This window comes from Echinops telfairi, unplaced genomic scaffold, assembly GCF_000313985.2.
Source record: "Echinops telfairi isolate 266 unplaced genomic scaffold, ASM31398v2 ScPeMD7_5;HRSCAF=22, whole genome shotgun sequence".
In the NCBI taxonomy this organism is placed as follows: Eukaryota; Metazoa; Chordata; class Mammalia; order Afrosoricida; family Tenrecidae; genus Echinops; species Echinops telfairi.
In genome coordinates this window covers 33,109,269-33,127,006 of record NW_022103901.1, presented here as the reverse complement: position 1 = coordinate 33,127,006, position 17,738 = coordinate 33,109,269, and the positions used below count along the sequence as shown (strand labels likewise).

Genomic DNA, 17,738 nt, shown 5'->3' with positions numbered 1-17,738 from the left:
CAGACCAGCTCTGCCTGGGTCAGGGCTTCCTGTGGCTCTGCCGGCTCTGCCTGCTTCCCTCCTGGCCGAGGAAGCATCGTGGGGAAGACCCTGGCCAGGTTTTCAAAGTTATCCTGAACTAGAAAGATGCCGGAACAGGGAAAACCAGGGGTCGGAGCCTTGCTGGAATGTTCGCCTTCCCCTAATGGAAGACTAGACTAGCATACACATTACATAGCAGCCAGGTCACCTGCCCTCGGTGGTGAGCACAGGGCAACGCTGCCCCACTCAAAGGTGGCGACGCCCTGCTTTACGATGGCTGCCGACCATTGTGCTTACAGGTCACTCTTCAGAGACAGGCTCCTGATAGGCCCCACTCTGCCTCTCCCAAGTCTCCCATTCCAGAACTTCAACACGAAATTTTCCCCATTCCGGACACTGTGCTGAATCTGCCCAGTTATAAAGCTTTGGGTCGGTTCCTGTTTTGTTCTGTCGACATCACAGACTGGGTTTACAAGGCAAATAGGAGTTGCATGTCAATTGGATGGTGAGTAACCGGGGACTGTCTGTGGGGCAGTGTTGATTCTGCCACCAGACTGTCACAGCATGCCCACTGTGCGTCCTTCCCACAGGCGCAGTGTGGCCCACCGTGGGGGAATGGTTTTCTCCTTTCCTTCCAAGTTTAGGCACAGAGTAAGTGTGTCCTCCATGCTACCGGACGAGGTGGAAGCACACGTGCCGGAGCCGGCTGCTTGTCAGGCTCACGCTCGGCACTTTGCCTGGTTCCTCCCGCTCCACTCCAGCAGAAGGAAGCCCTGTCAGGCGAGCCCATCGTGTTGAAGCACTTCCCTTTGTTAGCTGCCCCTCTGCTTCAGCAACCTCTGCTTGACCTCCCCCGACAAGGATGCGAGACTACGAGACTACGTCTCGCCAGCCTTGTTTGCAAAGCCGGCCTTCTTCCGGGGCAGATGGGTCTGCCCTGTTGGCAGGCCGTGGCCCTCCCCCTCAGCTTCCCCAGCACCCTCAGCCGCCACATCGACTCTTCTTCTGTTTTCCTGTCCGTGTCCCACTTCACGTGCATGGGAGGGAGGCCATTGAAAACGCCACGGCGACCGACTGCACTCTCTTTGCCTTCTGAAATTCTGCTGACAACCTCCAGACACTTCCTGCAGTAGGAAAGGGCTCTTACTTGTTCCTCGGCTCTCCCAATCAGGGAGCCTGGTCATGCCAGCTTTCCCATGCCAGCAGCCCTCCCCGACCCCGTCCCTAGCTCCAACTGCCATGTATGCGGGAGTCTGTAATCTTAAACAACAGTCAGTTCTGAATCTTTTTCCTTTTTGCGTGAAGCTCCCAAATGCATACAGCTTCTCCCTGTGTGGGCGCCCACTGTTCCTTCCACAAGGGCAAGTTCCCAGAACCCCACCAGCTGACACCCCTTCTAACCCCGAGTGTTGGGCAGGAAAGGCTCTAGTGACTCAGGTCACACGGCAGGGGCTGGTGGTGGGACCGGGAATGTGCGTGTATTTCGCGCAGAAAGGTCTGGCCAGAGGGCCCTGATTTGTGGAGCAGCCCTTGTAGGAGGGACTCGAAAGTGCGGCGTTTGTGACACGCTTAGCAAGCAGGGCCTGGCCGGGGACCCGGGCTCTTCCTTGATGTTGACCCATTGCATTCCTTGTCTCTTTCAGCCTGATGAAAGATTACTTTTTCAAGCCACCCATCAATCAGTTCAGCTTGAACTTCCTGGACCAGGAGCTGGAGGGGTCATATAGGACCAGCTACCAAGAAGAGGTGTGCCCCCGTTGCAACAAATCTCTGTTTGGGGTCCCCACAACCTTGTCCCTGTGGGTTATTTCTCTGACTGACAAGGAGGGGAAGGCTCGCCTCGGTCTCCCACAGTCGCATCTGTGTACAAATTTACTCACGTGAAAGCAAGGAGACCAAGTCTTTCTGTCCTCCCCTGTCAGACAGCCCCGCCTTGTCATTGCTCGGTCCCTTCCCTCCATGGCTGGTCTATTCCCAGTCCCCCCAGTGGTGCCCCCACCTGGAGGGCCCCACACAGCCAGCGGGGCGGAGAGCTAGGAAAGGCCGGTGCTGGTCCTGCCAGTGTCTCACCCATATAGCTGCCACCATGCCCACCTGCCATGGGCATCTCACCCGGGAAGCTGTTTGTCTGCCTTCTGCCTGCACTGCAGTAGGACAGACAGCCCAGGAGCCATCTGCCTTTCTCAGTCAGACTGGCTCCCCACTGCACCTGCTGGAGGCCTCCCGCACGATGGCATGTGGCTCCTGCCCTCCTTTCACTGTCAACACCATCCCACTGCCACCAGAGGACGCACGCTGCCCCCACCTGGACCACCTCTCCGCCAGGGCTGTGTGCCTGTCTGAGTTGCACACCCGGCTGCTTCACACCCTGCCTCCTGCCCCTGCCCCCACAGGTCATCAGGAACGCTCCAGTGAAAACGTTTGCCAGTGCCACCTTCAGCTCCCTCCTAGATGTGTTTCTGTCGGCCACCGTGTTCCTGGTCCTCTCGGTCACCTGCTTCCTAAAGTACGGGGCCACCTCCCTGCCCCCCCCACCCGCCGCCCTGGCCATCTTCGGCACCGCCCTGCTGCTGGAGCTGCTCTCCCTCATCGTCTCCGTCAGGTAAAGGCCGGCCTGGACGGTCACCCGGTAGAGGTCACCTCGCCTCTACCTCCATCTTCCCGTTTGAGGACCAGGGATGGAGCCACCCACCTGCAACACTGCCACCTGGCTTCTCTAGGCAGATCCCAGGGCACAGGGCCCATTCCTTTCCTTCCTCTGCAGACACTGGCCCTCTGCACAGATGGACCTCCTCCCCACATGAGGCTCAATGCCATCTGCACACGACCCCTGGGGTTTGTGTTTCCCCAGATGGCTGGGCACCCTAGGTGGCCAAGTGGCCACGGAACACTAGCCGTCACAAGTGCCGTGCAGGAACCCACAGTCCAAACATAACAAGTGCCCTGAGCACCGTGTCTGATGAGCTGAATGAAGCCATCCAACTGGCCATCTACTGAAAGCAAAGAGTGGGCTACTGCAGGCAGTGATCCAGTTCCCAAAATGGGGTGGGTGGTTGGCCCACCTTAGTCACCCACAGCCCCCTTGCCCTGCACCTGCTCAGCCTTTCGTCACACGACAGGATGGTGTTCTTCCTGGAGGACGTCATGACGTGCACCAAGCGCCTGCTGGAGTGGATAGCTGGCTGGCTCCCTCGGCATTTCATTGGGGCAATCCTGGTGTCTCTCCCCGCCCTCGCCGTCTACTCACACGTCACCTCCGAGTTTGAGACAAACATCCATGTAAGTGAATGCCTCGCGCTGGGTTTTGTGGGAGATGCTGCTCTGACAGCTGTATCGCAAGGGGCTTGCTCTTCCAAACAGAAGTTCCTTCACTCGCTCACAGGTCAGGAGACTGGACTTCTGAGTCCAGGGCACGGGCTCTAGGGGTGGTGCTCTCCCTCTGTTGGCTCCTTGGCATTCTCCATGTGGCATCTGTCTTTCCCCGTTTGTGTTTGCTCATCTTGGTGTGAGATGTACTGTCTTTGTATGGCAAAAGCGATTTGGTGTGGGACACACCCCACACTGAGATGGCCTCATTACTGTAACCAAGGAAACTCTATTCCAAATAGGATCGTGTCCACAACACAGGGGACATGAGCCTTTGTTCACGGGGGCAGACAGCCCGGTCTTTCTCCCACGGAGCGACTGGTGGGTTTGAACTGCCGACCTTGCGTTAGCAAATCAATGCTTACTGATGGCACCACCAGGACTCCTTTCCACCAAATTAGCAGGCACAGGAGAAACTAGTAGTTGCAGTGTGAGCCTGCACGTTCAAGCTCTGGGTGTTCTGCCTCAGACTCCTGGCCAGCCAACAGGAAGATTTACTGTGGATCGCTGGGGCATTTTGTGCCATCAGCAATATTTGCATATTAAACAGGAATAAAGGCATGTCTGTGTGTTGGTTTCATAGGACTGCTATAAAAAAAGTTAAAACACACACAAGCTGGGTGGCTTAGAAGAACAGGAATATACTGTCCTTCAGCCCTGGGGACGAGGGGTCGGAGACCAGGTGTCAGCCTTGTTGTCAGCCAGGTGTCAGCCCATGGAGACTCTGAGCGAGACTCTGTACCATGCTCCACCTCCACACCCCCACCCTCATCCCCCCAGCTTCTGTTGGCTTTTAGCGTCCCGTGGCCACCGTCCCTATCTGTAAGAATACGACTGATGTTGAAATAGGGCCCACCTGGCTTCACAGCAACCTTCACTAACAACGTCATCAGGCGCCGTGCTGCTAACCACAAGGTTAGCATTTTGAACCCACCAGTCACTCCATGGGGAAAAGATGAGGCTTTCCACGCCCATAAAGATTTGTAACCTTGGAAACCCACAGGGGCCATTCTACTGTACCCTATAGATTTGCTATGAGTCAGAAGCAACTTGGTGGCAGAGAAGCTTTGGGTAAAAACATCGTCAAAGAGCCTATTTCCCCAGAGTCAGACTCACAGGTACGGGCCCAGGTCTTGTACGTGGCTTTGTCTGCAAGGTGTGGGGATGGAAAGGACCCCGCTCAAGCAGTGGACAGGCCATCCGTCTGCAGTTACAGCGGTGGAGGGAGGGCAGGGTGCTGACAGCCGGTCTCGTTGCAGTTCACCATGTTTGTGTGCTCGGCTGTCCTGGTCGCTGTCGTGCAGTACTGCAACTTCTGCCAGCTCAGCTCCTGGATGCGGTCCTCACTGGCCACCGTCGTTGGGGCCGGGCCCCTGCTCCTGCTCTACATTTCCCTGTGTCCGGACAGGTATGCAGTCATGGGACAAGTGGCTGTGCCGACCCCTCTCAGCTCTAGGCCCTGCACGCTCGTCGGTCGTTATTGTCCTTTGGTTCTGTTGGGTGCGTTCCGACTCGTAGCAAACAGTAGAACAAACCACTGCCCGGTCCTGTGCCATCCTCACAATCGTTCTTAGGTCTGAGCCATCGCTGCAGCCCTGGTGTCACTACCCTGTCAGAGCGCTTTCTCTCTTTCACTGCCCTGGCACTTTACCAAGCATGATGTCCCTTCTGCAGGGGCCGGTCTCTTGAGCTCCCAAGTACACCCGATGAAATCTAGCCATCTTTGCCTCTAAGGGCATTCTAGCTGTCCGTCTTCCAAGACGGATGTGTTGGTGCTTTTGGCAGTGTGTGGGGCTTTCCGTAGTCTTTGCCAGCCCCACAGTTCCCATGCATCGATTCTTCTTCAGTCCTCCTTTCTTCCTGGCCAACCTCACACGCATGTGATCATGAAAACGCCATGTTTTAGGTCAGGTGCCCCTCAGTCCTCAAGGGAACATCCTTGCTTTTCATGCTTTAAAGAGGGTTATGCAGCAGATTTCCCTACCGATGCAATGTGTCTTTGAACGGCTGCTTCCATGAGCATTGATTGTGGATCCAAGGAAGACAGAATCCTTGACAGCATCGATTTTTCCCTCCGTTTTTCATGGTGCTATCTATTGGCCCACCTGTGGGGATTTCAGTCATCTTGACATTGAAGGCTGCCCTCTTGCTCTTCATCAGCACGCACTTCAAGGCTCCTCAGTCTTGAGTCTCTCCCATCTCAAGAACATACTGGCCACACTGAACACTGATTGAGGAAGACCTCATGACGTATGGGTTCAAGAACATCCCACATGAAGGAAAGAGATGGCCATCAAAAGACAGGCCATCGTGGATGTCAGAGAGCCTCTGGAACTTGCTCTTCGTCGTACAGTAGCGCAGGCACATGGGAGAAATGACGTTGTAGTCAAAACCTGACCAGAACACTCTGTAGCCCAGACTGCCTGTCCCAACATGGAGCTTGTACTAAAAACCACCCTCGGCACACGTCACGTCAGGATGGGAGCACACTCGACTGCTTCCCAAGCTCGGTGGTTCAGATCCCTCCAGGGCACCTTGGTGATCTAGACCCAAGAAACCAAACTCTACTGCTGCCTAGTGGCTTCCGATGCATCGCAACCAGGGCACAGAGTGCAGCTGCCCCGCCATGTTCCCAGAGCTGTGTGGCTCCCTGAGCACGCAGACCATCATGTCTTTCTCCCACCAGGTGATTGGTGCGTTTGAACCACCGACCTCTGGGCAGCTGAGCTCTTTAACTGCTTCACTGCCCAGGCTACCTCTTGGGAAAATTTACCTCCCCCCAAAAACCAGCATCGCAGCCCCTGCTGAGCACCCAATTGGCCTCTTGTGCATGTGCAATGCTGGCTTTGTGGCTTTTGGCCTCTTTCAGCTGACTAACGGCTGTGAACACAATCCCCCTCAGATGGCAGAAGACACACAGTGAGCCGCCAGCAGGGGGGGCGGGGGGAGCATCATGTCTTGCACCCAGACCCACCATCACTTCTAAGTGTGAGGACTCAGCCTTAGTGTTGCTGCATGCCCGGCTCCATTCCCTGTTCACCTGTATGAACACCTACACTGGCAGTGGGGGCAAGCCAGTAGGACTCTGCCCAGGCACCTTTTCTGCCAATGACAGTGACCTGCCAGTGCCTTCAGATGTCCTTGATGAAATGACCCCTTGGAAGTGGGCAATGGGGTCCCCAACCCAAAGGGCAGCGTGAGTAAGTCTTATCGGTGAAACAAATGCTTTATTACATCTGAGCTTGTTCCCGTGGCCAGTCAGAAGGCGTTCAAGTGATTGTATTGCTGGTATGCGCTGGTTGTCCTTAATGAATTAACAAGCCCTGGTGGCGTAGTGGGTGTGCATTGGGCTGCTCACTTCAAACCACCAGGTGCTTTTTGGGGAAAAGATGAGGCTTTCTACTCCTGTAAAGAGTGACAGTCTCTGAAACCCACAGGGGCAGTTCTACCCTGTCCTGAAGGAGCACCATGAGTCAGAATTGGCTCCAATGGAAGTGAGTTAAGTTTTGGTTTTATCAAATTATTAGATAAATGACCCTGGCCTGTGTAATTTGCTTTTTGCATTAAAAAACAAACAGAAAAGCTGTTTGTTGAAGCTCCTCTCCTGTGACTTTGTGTAATGCTGCCCTTGCTTTCCTGTATTCATCTCATCCTGCGTTTTCTTTTCAGTTCCATAGTAACCTCGCACCTCGATGCCATCCAGAATTACAGGTAAGCGCCAACTCTTGAGCCTGTGTTGGTAGAAAGGGAGGAGCTCTGTGGCCAGTGCTGGTTTAGAACCTTTCTGGAAACTGTGTCTTAAGTAAACAAGCAGTGTACGCACACCTGATAAAGGGCGAAGATGGGCCATCCCTACTTGTTAGAGTATCGGATCACAGTTACTGCCCTCTCTGAGAAAATAAAATGATGGCCAGAGTGAGCTCACCTCTGAGAGGGACGTTAGGCCTATGACCAAGGAACTCGCGCAAGCCAGAGGGAGATAATGACGTGGTGCTCCCCCAGTTCCTTGAAAAGGCCGATGGGAAATTGGAGAGGATCCGTGTTAAGCCCTTGCTTTGCTCTGAACATTAAAATCAATTCCAAAAATTAGAGGCAGGAGTAAATGTAGAGAAAAGAAAACGGAATCATCACCAAGCTTTTAAGGCAGAGAGTCTTTGAAACAATCAAGCACGAAAGGAGGAACGTATTGACAATTAGAGGCAGAGGAAAATCAAAGCAGACAGAAAATTAGGAATCAGGATCGATGCACTGACAACAGGTTTATGTTATATTCTAATTAAGACCTCGGTAGCTAGATGGGCAAAAATGAGTAAAAAAGGAAATGTGGCTAGAAGGCCCACAATGAGATTGTCTCTCTTGTTACATAACTATCCTTCCTAGATGCAGTGTGCGCGCCCGGTATATGAAACAGACTGCTACAGGCTACTACTTTGGTGGTGTCTAAAATGTATCGGCTCCTCGGCCCTTGGAGGAGCCCTGGTAGCACAGTGGTTAAGCAGTTGGCTGCTAACCAGAAGGTTGGCAGTTCAAAGAACTGTATAGTAGTTTGCTTCCCAAAGGCCTATAGCACAGGTTCCCTACCGCTCCCCTTTTCAGAAACAAACAAACTCACACCCCCACCCCCAGCAATGAAAAACCTTGGAAATAGAGCCCATTTTCCAGGATAAAATGTAGGCATCTGCTTCTGCAGCCCCCCCCTCCCCCGGGGTCTTTGCAGCACTGCTTCACCCCCACCCCTGGAGGGGGCCACTACCACCCACATTGGGAAACACTGGGCTAGAAGATCGAAGGGGATTGAAGCTGGTTCAGTCACTCAGAGCAGTTCTGGAATTCTTGGCCAAGTCCTAAATGCACCCCTTTTCCAGTGACCCAGCTCACCCCCTCTAGGGCCACCCTAAGACAGCTCCTTCCCTGTGCACTCAGACATGCGTCCACGTGACAGTTGTTTGGAAAGTGGCATGGCCCAAGGGTGCATCAGGTGGAGTCTGGCTAAGTGGCACCCATGTTTTCAAATTCTCTAAGAGCGTAAGCAACGTAGAGCGCTGCAGACCTCCAAAGGAGGACACTGACTTCTCCTTGTCTGTGCTAATGGACTATCTCCCCTTAAAGTGGACGTACCTTCTCAGGACCGTTGTTGAGTGCTGTCTTCCAAGGTTTGGGCAAAACTGAGCCAGCCCAGAATGGGAAGAAACGGTATTTTGCCTAACTTTTATACGAGCAGAGAATTTATAAGGATTCTTTGTGAAATCCTGAGTCATTTGAGAAGCAGAGAGGATGTAGCCCTCTAAGGAGCACCAATGCTGGAGAACATTCTTCAGGGTCAGTGCAGATTTCGGGGTAGTTGGTGGTGGCAATAGTTATGTAGGGAAGTGTCACTTTTCTTAGGAGCTAGGACCCGAAACTTCTAAAGTGTGTGTGTGTGTGTGTGTGTGTGTGTGTGTGTGTGTGTGTGTTTAGAAAGCAGAAGGGCGAAATTGTAACGGTCAAGGAATCCAACTGCAAGGTGTTTGTTTTCCGAGCCTGCTGCTGTTTTCAAGAGAAAAAATGATTTTCCTAGCCTGTCAAGTTTCCAAACCAAAAAGTTGGGGGGAAGAAAGAAAAAAAATTGAAAATCAAGACGTTAAAAACTTCTGAAAAGCCACTCAGTGATCTTTTTTTATTATTATCGTAAGTACTTATTAAAGGCGCTAGTGACATGAGCCAGTCTCTATGGTTAGTTAGCCAGACAAATGGACGCAGATGGCTTGGTGGCACCCAGGGGCAGAAGGCTGCTGGCTGGTGGGGCTCTCTCAGCACCCTGATGGGCAAGGCAGGCTCCTCTCCCCGAGAGAAGCGTTCACAGGGCCTGTCCTTTCTCTCTCCCTTACTCAGTTCCCAGGGGAGCTCCTGCAACGGCTCCCTCCTGCATGACAGCCGGAAACCGGCCAGTCTGATTGGCCAGGAGGCTCTGCTGGTCATCTTCCTCCTGCTCCTCCTGGTGTGGTTCCTAAACCGCGAGTTTGAGGTCAGCTACCGCCTGCACTACCACGGCGATGTCGAGGCTGACCTCCACCGTACCAAGATCCAGAGCATGCGGGACCAGGCCGACTGGCTGCTGAGGAACATCATCCCCTACCACGTGGCCGAGCAGCTCAAGGTCTCCCAGACCTACTCCAAGAACCATGACAGCGGCGGGGTCATCTTCGCCAGCATCGTCAACTTCAGCGAGTTCTACGAGGAAAACTACGAGGGGGGCAAAGAGTGCTACCGCGTCCTCAACGAGCTCATCGGGGACTTCGACGAGCTCCTGAGCAAGCCAGACTACAGCAGCATCGAGAAGATCAAAACCATTGGGGCGACCTACATGGCCGCCTCGGGCCTGAACACGGCCCAGTGCCAGGCCAGCAGCCACCCGCAGGAGCACCTGCAGACGCTGTTCGAGTTCGCCAAGGAGATGATGCGGGTGGTGGACGACTTCAACAACAATATGCTGTGGTTCAACTTCAAGCTCCGCGTCGGCTTCAACCACGGGCCCCTGACGGCGGGCGTCATTGGCACCACCAAGCTGCTCTACGACATCTGGGGGGACACGGTCAACATCGCCAGCAGGATGGACACCACGGGGGTGGAGTGCCGCATCCAGGTGAGCGAGGAGAGCTACCGCGCCCTGAGCAAGATGGGCTATGACTTTGACTACCGAGGGACTGTGAACGTCAAGGGCAAAGGTCAGATGAAGACCTACCTCTACCCCAAGTGCATGGACAACGGGGTGGTGCCCCAGCACCAGCTGTCCATCTCCCCGGACATCCGGGTCCAGGTGGATGGCAGTATTGGGCGCTCGCCCACCGATGAGATCTCCAACCTGGTGCCTTCCGTACAGACCCTGGACCGGGCGTCTCTGGGTTCCGAGATGAGCACACCACCCAAGGACGCCCACCCGTCTTCCAAGAGGCCCTGGAAGGAGTCTGCCCGGGTGGAAGAGAGGTGCCGTCTGGATGCCGCCATAGAGGAGAGCGACTTGGAGGAGGCTGACGAGCTGACGAAGCTCACCGTCTCGGAGGGCGTGTGACCAGCACGTGAAGGCTGCCCGCGGTGCTCTGCGCCTGGAAACACCCCCATCTGCCCAGGCACCTGGTGCCACCCCAGAGGCAGTGTGCTGCCCACACCCCAGCCCTGAGCACCGTGTGGATCACGGGCGTCCAGGGCTCACCCCATCCAGTTCTCCCACGTGCACTGGCCCGGGACGTCTCCGCCTCCATGTCACCCACTCAGCAGTGTGGAGGATTCAAGTGCCTTCAGGGGCTGGCCTTGGCCTCCTCGGCTAGGGACAGGGGCCACGGGGGAGGAGGGGGAGGTGACACGGCTCCGGGTGTCCCTTGTCTTTGCAAACAGAAGCTGTGGTTGAGAGGTCATTTTTATTGCTGTTTCTCATGAGACACTATTTTTGTTTTTTTGGCTAATATAATGTTTCCGAGATTCCTTTTCCCCCTCTCTGTAGTACATAATGGTGTTAGACATGGATTTCCCCTCTCCATAAACAAACCCATGGGCTCGTGCACGTGCACGTGCACGTGCGCACACACACACATCCCTGCATTTACAAAACTGATAAAAAGTGCCAGTAGTTTACTGGGAAGGGAGTATCCAAGGGGCCCAGGATCTGAGGGCTGCAGCCGGCATAGAGGGTGAGCGTGCAGCCAGGGCTCTGCAGAGAGCAGCTACTGTGCCCCCTTCTTTCCAGGTGCCCACCCCCACGTCCCTGTGCCAGGTGGCTTTAGGCCCGGATGGCAAACACGAGTGGGTCACATCCCGTGGGGTGCATGAGCCCAGGCCTCAGGGATCTTCATTGCCATTGCTCGTCCTGTGCCTCCGCCCCCACCCTGAGGATGCTTCCAGCTGGTGGTGGTCTTGGAGGCTGCCTCGCCAGAGAGGGAGAGAGAGACGATAAATGGCTGAGGGTTGCATCTATTTATTTATTTATTTATCTGGGAGTGTGTGTGTATAGTGTGAGTGTGGTCGGAGCTGAGCTGGTCTTCGTAGAAGGAGGGGGGGAGCACCTTGAGGCCTTGGAAGGGCAGAGCAGGGAGACTCAGGAGGACCTGTCAGCTAGCCATCTGGCCACCTCAAGCCGCCCCTTGCCAGAAGGGCTCTGGGTGAGGGTCCCCTCAAAGCTGAGAGGTCTCCTCAGACGTCAGGTGCATGACAGGGCGGGAAACGTTCACCATCACCCCCTTCTCATTTAGAATGGAACACTACCCCCTGGGTTCGGGATCAGACACACACACGGACAGATGGACAGATAGCGTGGCTCCACTCCATCTCCACCAGGTGCCCTGCCTTGGGTGGGGGAGGCCGGCCTTCTCCCTGTTGTGCACTTCATGCTGTATTTGGGGACAGAATCATCTGGCTGCAAATGAGGTGTGCCCCCCACCTCTGCACTGCTCCTCACTGGCCTGTTGTCGCGTCTTGTCCCTTTGAGTCTGACAGCCACAGAGAGCTGGGCTCCGGCGACAGTGGGCCCCTCGGCCGCAGTTCCTCCCAGGCCGATGCTGGTGCTCAGCTCCAAAGCCCCTTCTGGACGGCGGCCCTCACCGCCCACCCTCGGGCGTTTCCTTCTTCGCTGTGCAGCCCGAGTCCCCACAGCTGCAGCAGCCCCGATGTCACCCAGATGCTGCCAGATCCTGCGCGGAGAGAGCGTGCACAGCGCAGCCAGGCCAAGGGACACAGGTGGCTTCCCAGAGTCTGGCGCTCGCTGTCACTGGTTGGTCACTAGTGGGGCGTTGGCAGCACCTCTCGTCTTCAGCAGCACAGTGTCATTTTTGTCCTTAGCAAACACTACCTAGGGTGGAGGAATTGTGGGGTCTCTTTCCAGCAGGGTTCAGGGGTGTGTCTGAGAGGTGTCATCTCTCCCTGCCCTCCCTCCTCCTGGTTCACGGGGCTGGGCCGTTCCCATGGAAATGCACCAGCCTCCCTTCTTCCCAGCATGCTCTCTGACAGCTCATCTCCGCACTCACTTCCTCCCTATGGAGCTGACCTCCTTCCCCGACCACAAAGGTGTTGGTGATTCTTGATTTCCCGGGTGACCCAGGCGCCACTTCGTTAACCTCTGGTGGCAGCTCCCTCAGAAACCACCCTGAGCCTTCAGATGCGGCCAGTATATGTGTCCCCTCTGGGCCACTTGGTGACGCTAACACTCTGCCCTGCCCCTGCCCCCCAGATCCCCACCCTAAAACATACCTCAAAGCAGAATATCGCCCATCACCAAGTGGCCGAGGGGGGTAGGGGGGGGCAGGCGGACTCAGGTGCCTGCGACAAGGATGTGCCCTCCAGGCGGCAACACCTCTCTTAAACTTAGGGCAGGAAGCAATACTTCGGCATTGAATGTGTGTACATAGTTGCTCCAAGTGGCAATTGCCACTTTCCTCTCGCCCTCCAGGTCTGATCAAATTTTATGTCTACATATATGACCGACAAGCACATAGCATCCTGTCCCACACCAACCAATGTCAAGGCTGGGTTACCAAGCCCATCAGGAGCCCAAAGAGCCCCCCGCCACAGCCCCTCACCCACCACGCATGGACCCAGGGATGCCGACTCCCCTTGCGGCGTGCCCCATGCACATCGGCACACAACACGGAAAGCCAGACGGCTGTGTGGGCCCACCCCTGGGGGGCTGTGTGGGCTCCTGATGGCGCCCTGTTCCCAAAGAGAAACAGCTGTCATTTGAATTTGTAGACTTCCCAAGGAAAACATCGAATTTTCTTTTGCTTTCTTTTCTCTGACGCGTGGCTTCTGAAAGAAAATAAAACAAAAACAAAAAAAGCAGTCACATCCTGCCTGGCATGTGAACTTCAGTGAGCACGAACAAGCCGGTTGGCCTTCTCGAAATTTCTTTCGCTCTTGCTCTTTTTAAAAATTGTTAAATTCTGAGTCATTTCAAAATGCATCCACTGATGAAATGGACATTAAAATACTCTTCAGCCTCAATGCGTGCTGCCTGGTGCTTCCTCTCCGAGTGGGACGCTGCCACCCGCTCTCCCCGGCCACACTTTGTGGCCCTGGTCGGGAAGCTTGCTTTCTCTTCCCAGCATGTCTTGGGAAAACAAGGCAACAACATCAACAGCAAAAGCCAACTCCGGTTTGTGTCTGCGTGTGTGTCTTTTCCATGAAATATCTCTTGCCCTTCACTTGGGTAGAGAAGAATGTATTTTACATAAATACATGGATCTTTAAAAAGAAAAAAAAAGATGGAACGTTTGGCTTGTGACAGACATCCCTCATCGGGCCTTGTGAGTCAGTTTTACCACAGCAGTTGAGAAACAAAGTAGTTTTGTTTTTAAGTTTTATTAGCCTATAATTCACTTACACAACTCAGTGGTTCAATTGACATGAAGTAGGCTTTCTGGAAGACATTCCAGGTCACCCCTTCCTGGCAGTCACCGGGACACCAGGTCACTGGTTCTGGGGCATGGGGGACAGTCACCAGTCTGTTTCAGAGTCTACTTAAAGCCAAGGAGCCTCTGCCCAGAAAAACGAAAGTGCTGTTTTGCACGACTGTTGGAGGATTTGTCCATCTCCTGGTGGTAGAGCAGTGATGCTTTGGGCTGCTAACTGCAAGGTCAGTAGTTTGAAACCACCTCGAGAGAAAAATAGGGCTTTCTACTGTAAAGAGTCAGTGTTGGAAACCCACAGAGCCAAGTCCACTCTGTCCTATACGGTCACTCTGAGTCAGCATCAACTGGATGCTTCTTTAGGGGGTTCATAACACCTCCAGATCTGAAGCCAAACTAGATCTTCCAGGGTTTCCTGAGGGAGTCCTGGGTGACCGAGAATCAACATAACCGGCCTGCTAACAGAAAAGGTCAGTGACTTGAATTGATCCACAGATGGAACCCATCCTCAAAAGAAAGGGCTGGTGGTCTACTTCAGGGACCTCAACCATTGAAAATGTGGGGTGCGGTTTACCCTGACCCATGGGGAGCCGTGGTCAGAGTTGGTTCCAGGGACCTCAGGCTCCGAGCGTCTTCCCTCACAGGCTTCTTGGTGAGCCAGGTGTTCAGGGGAGGCGCTACCATAGATTCTGCCAAAGTAAAGAAGCCTAGGGCCCCAGTGGGCTCAGCTGTCACTGACCATGAGAACACCTGTCTTTGGCATGGGCCGGCCTTCATCCCCGGTGCTGTGCCACAGGCATCCCCAGGAACTTTCCAGAGAGTAGCACGTATCAGTCTCCATCACACAGAAGGCCTTGTAAGAAAGGAGTACTTTCTTCAAGAAAGGGTGCCCAGGGTCCAAAGAATGCCTGCAGCAGCCAGTACAATGGCCTCCCTTTTGTTCCCCTGCCGTGGAAATCTCTCCCTGTGGCCCCCAGAGATCGGTCCCAAGTACCAGGAAGAGGAAGCTAACTGGGGAAGGAAATCAATGAAAGGAAATGATTAAGAAAAAGTAAACTCGGGAACCGATTACAGGGATCTACATATAACCTCCTCCCTGGGGGACGGACAACAAAAATGGATGAAGGGAGACGTCGGACAGGGCAAGATGTGACAAAATAATAATTTATAAATTATCAAGGGTTCATGAGGGAGGGGTGAGCAGGGAGGGAGGGGGAAAATGAGCTGATACCAAGGGCTCAAGCAGAAAGCAAACGTTTTGAGAATGATGATGGCAACAAATGTACAAATGCGTTGGATGGATGGATGGATTGTGATAGGTGTACGAGCCCTCAATAAAATGATTTAAAGAGGAAAAAGGACACTTGCACACCATCTCTGTGTGATTTTAACACCATCTCAAGGGCCTATTTTTACACAGCTCCTCTAACAAGAGTTTCTCGTGTTTTTATGACGTGGCTGCATACAGCTGGGGCTGAATAGTGGAGTGATCTGAGCTGGGGAAATTCCCATTCCTGCTGGGCCTGAAGGTGACTGGTGCGTGCCGGCCCATGATTTTGGTCTCGCCGCAGCCCTATGCCCTACAGAACAAGACACGGTCCAGTCCGGCACCCTCCTCACACCCCTGGTTATGTGTGAGCCCACTGTGTCCCTCCACCTCCTTGCGGCTCTCCCTCTTCCCTGACCCTCTGCTTTAGCAAGCATGAAGTCCTTATCCAGGGGCCCACCCCTCCCAATAACACGTCCAAAGTACACACGATGAAGTCTGACTATCATTGCTTCTACGGAGCATTCTGTTCAGCCTTTGGTATGAAAGATCTTGCCACAAAACAAAAATCCTCACGTCGGGGCCAATATCTGGGCCTCTGGTGGAGAAAAGCGGAACTCTGGATGAGAAGGGAATTAAGCCATCTGACTGAGACCTTAATCAACAGCAGTAGCTTCTCACTCTCGACTCTCCAGGCCCTTTGATAGGTCAGTGTTAAGTTGCGGCTACTTTCTCCAGGAAGAGACACCTGTGAATACATGGTCTTTATTCACTGCCATCAAGTCAATGCTGACCCATAGTGACCCTACAGGACAGGGTAGAGCCAACTGCCTCCTTTCAGTTTCCTAGACTGGAACTCTCTACAGGAGTAGAAAGCCCCATCTTTTTCTTGCAGAATGGTTGGTGGTTTTGAACTGCCGACCTTGCAGATTGAAACCCCCTGCATAACCACTACTCCACCAGGGCTCCTTATTCTTGATACAGCATGTGGTCTCAGGAGTGCCCCGATCCAAATGAGGAGCCCCTGCTCTGCACTAACTTGAGGAGTGATGACCTCGTAATGCCGACTATCTCTAAATATGACATCCCCACATGTTTCTGGGCCCTCCATCAGGAACTTGGCTAACAAAGCCCCAAGTAGAAAGAAAATGTTTTGAATCGGATGATGGCAACATATGTACAAATGTGCTTTATACAATTGATGTGTGGATTGTTATAAAAGTCCCCACTAAAATGATTTATTAAAAAAGAAGAAGAAAGAAGCTGGACTAAAAGCGTTCATTGCTGTTCATTGGCATTCACATTTCTAATCAAAAATATATTTCACAATTGGATGTCTGAGATGCTTGGGTTACCTGAATTTTCTTGAAGATCACTCTGAGAATGTTTCCATATAAAAGACAAAGTCCCTTCCAATTACACCCAACTGGCAGTGAGTATTGGCAGAGTACCTGCGATGGACCAAATACCGCCACAGCTCCCCGGATGTAGTTTGTCACTTGGTTGCAATACTTGGGAATATTTAAAACCCCAAGAACTAGCTGTCATCGAGGCCATGCTTCTCCTGCTGGCCAGGCCGTAATGGATTCCACTAGTGACGGAAGGAAACCTTGACCTATCTGAAAGGGAAATCCCCTTTTCCGTGTGGGCATATGTAAGCAGTGACTTCCTAGTCTCCTTTTCTAACCCATTAGGGATTGTTTTTCTTCTTCCTGGCCCCATAGAGTACTCAAGCACTACAGAGAGAAAACTCGCTGAGAAATATTCAGAGAAAATCACGTCCCAGTGCTGTGTTGCTCCCTCAATGAAAGAAGATCCTGATTCATGTAAGAGCAATCTTTTTTCCCCCCTTTCCATGTGAAAGCAAATATTTTCTTTTAAAAACAACACTCTCCTGACAACGATTGTAGTCAGCTCCAGGAGGGCCCAGGTGGTCTCAGAGGTTGGTTGACAGTGATTTGGCTGGGGGTGGGGGGTGGGGGCGTGAGGGAGGCTTTAAAGAATAACAAACGCCTAGTGGAGAGTTTCGCCCTCACCTTACTGGAACAGGAGATGGGGGCGGGTCCACCAGGTAAGTGCCTTGGCAGATCCATCTCGGTTCTGCGCACGTGTTGAGGTCGAAGTGACCGCGCCTTCTGAAAGAGCTGTTCTTTCCGTATCTTTCTCCGACCTTCTCCTCTCGTGAAAGCCCTGCTCTCTAACTGGGGAGGGAGATGGACAGTGTCCCCAAGGATGAACCATGACAACAGTTGGGATTTGTTTGTGTTTGGGGGTGTAAGTAAAAGGGAGTCACATTTTTTACCACCTTCTGCTGGGGTCTCACTTGGTTTCCCAAGGCAACTCGCCACGACTTGCCACCACACCACTCTCGCTGCTTCCCCGGCTGCTCGGTCTCATGAGCCTCTCTCTTGCAGAACTGGGCCTCCCGGACACTGACTTTTGGTGTCTCATGCACATTCTCCCCCCCCCCACCCCCGCCCCCCATCCCCAGGACACACTTGCCTCCATCAACCCCCGGGTGCTTGCTGTTCTCTATCCTACCCAGGACCCCTCTCCACCCCACCCTTATCCCTGAGCTCCCCGAGTCTTCCTTGCCGTCTACACCTCCCCTCCCCACCGCCATACCGCCATGGGAGCACCTTTCCCCCCATATATTCACTTCCCATGGATGCAAACCTGCCTTTGTACCAGGTGGAGGTGCTGCAGAGCTAGTG

General features: G+C 53.6%; 1 protein-coding gene across 1 annotated transcript in view; it reads left to right on the top strand.

Annotated features, from left to right (window-relative positions):
* ADCY9 (adenylate cyclase 9) overlaps window positions 1–13,353 on the top strand; it is a 95,831-nt gene extending 82,478 nt beyond the window's left edge. The window contains exons 5-10 of the mRNA XM_013005511.2: window positions 1,665–1,767; window positions 2,415–2,623; window positions 3,141–3,300; window positions 4,647–4,795; window positions 7,057–7,098; window positions 9,259–13,353. Coding sequence (XP_012860965.2) covers window positions 1,665–1,767; window positions 2,415–2,623; window positions 3,141–3,300; window positions 4,647–4,795; window positions 7,057–7,098; window positions 9,259–10,435 — 1,840 coding nt within the window. The 3' untranslated portion in view covers window positions 10,436–13,353. The remainder of the gene's footprint in view (window positions 1–1,664; window positions 1,768–2,414; window positions 2,624–3,140; window positions 3,301–4,646; window positions 4,796–7,056; window positions 7,099–9,258) is intronic.
* Window positions 13,354–17,738: the final 4,385 nt, after the last annotated feature.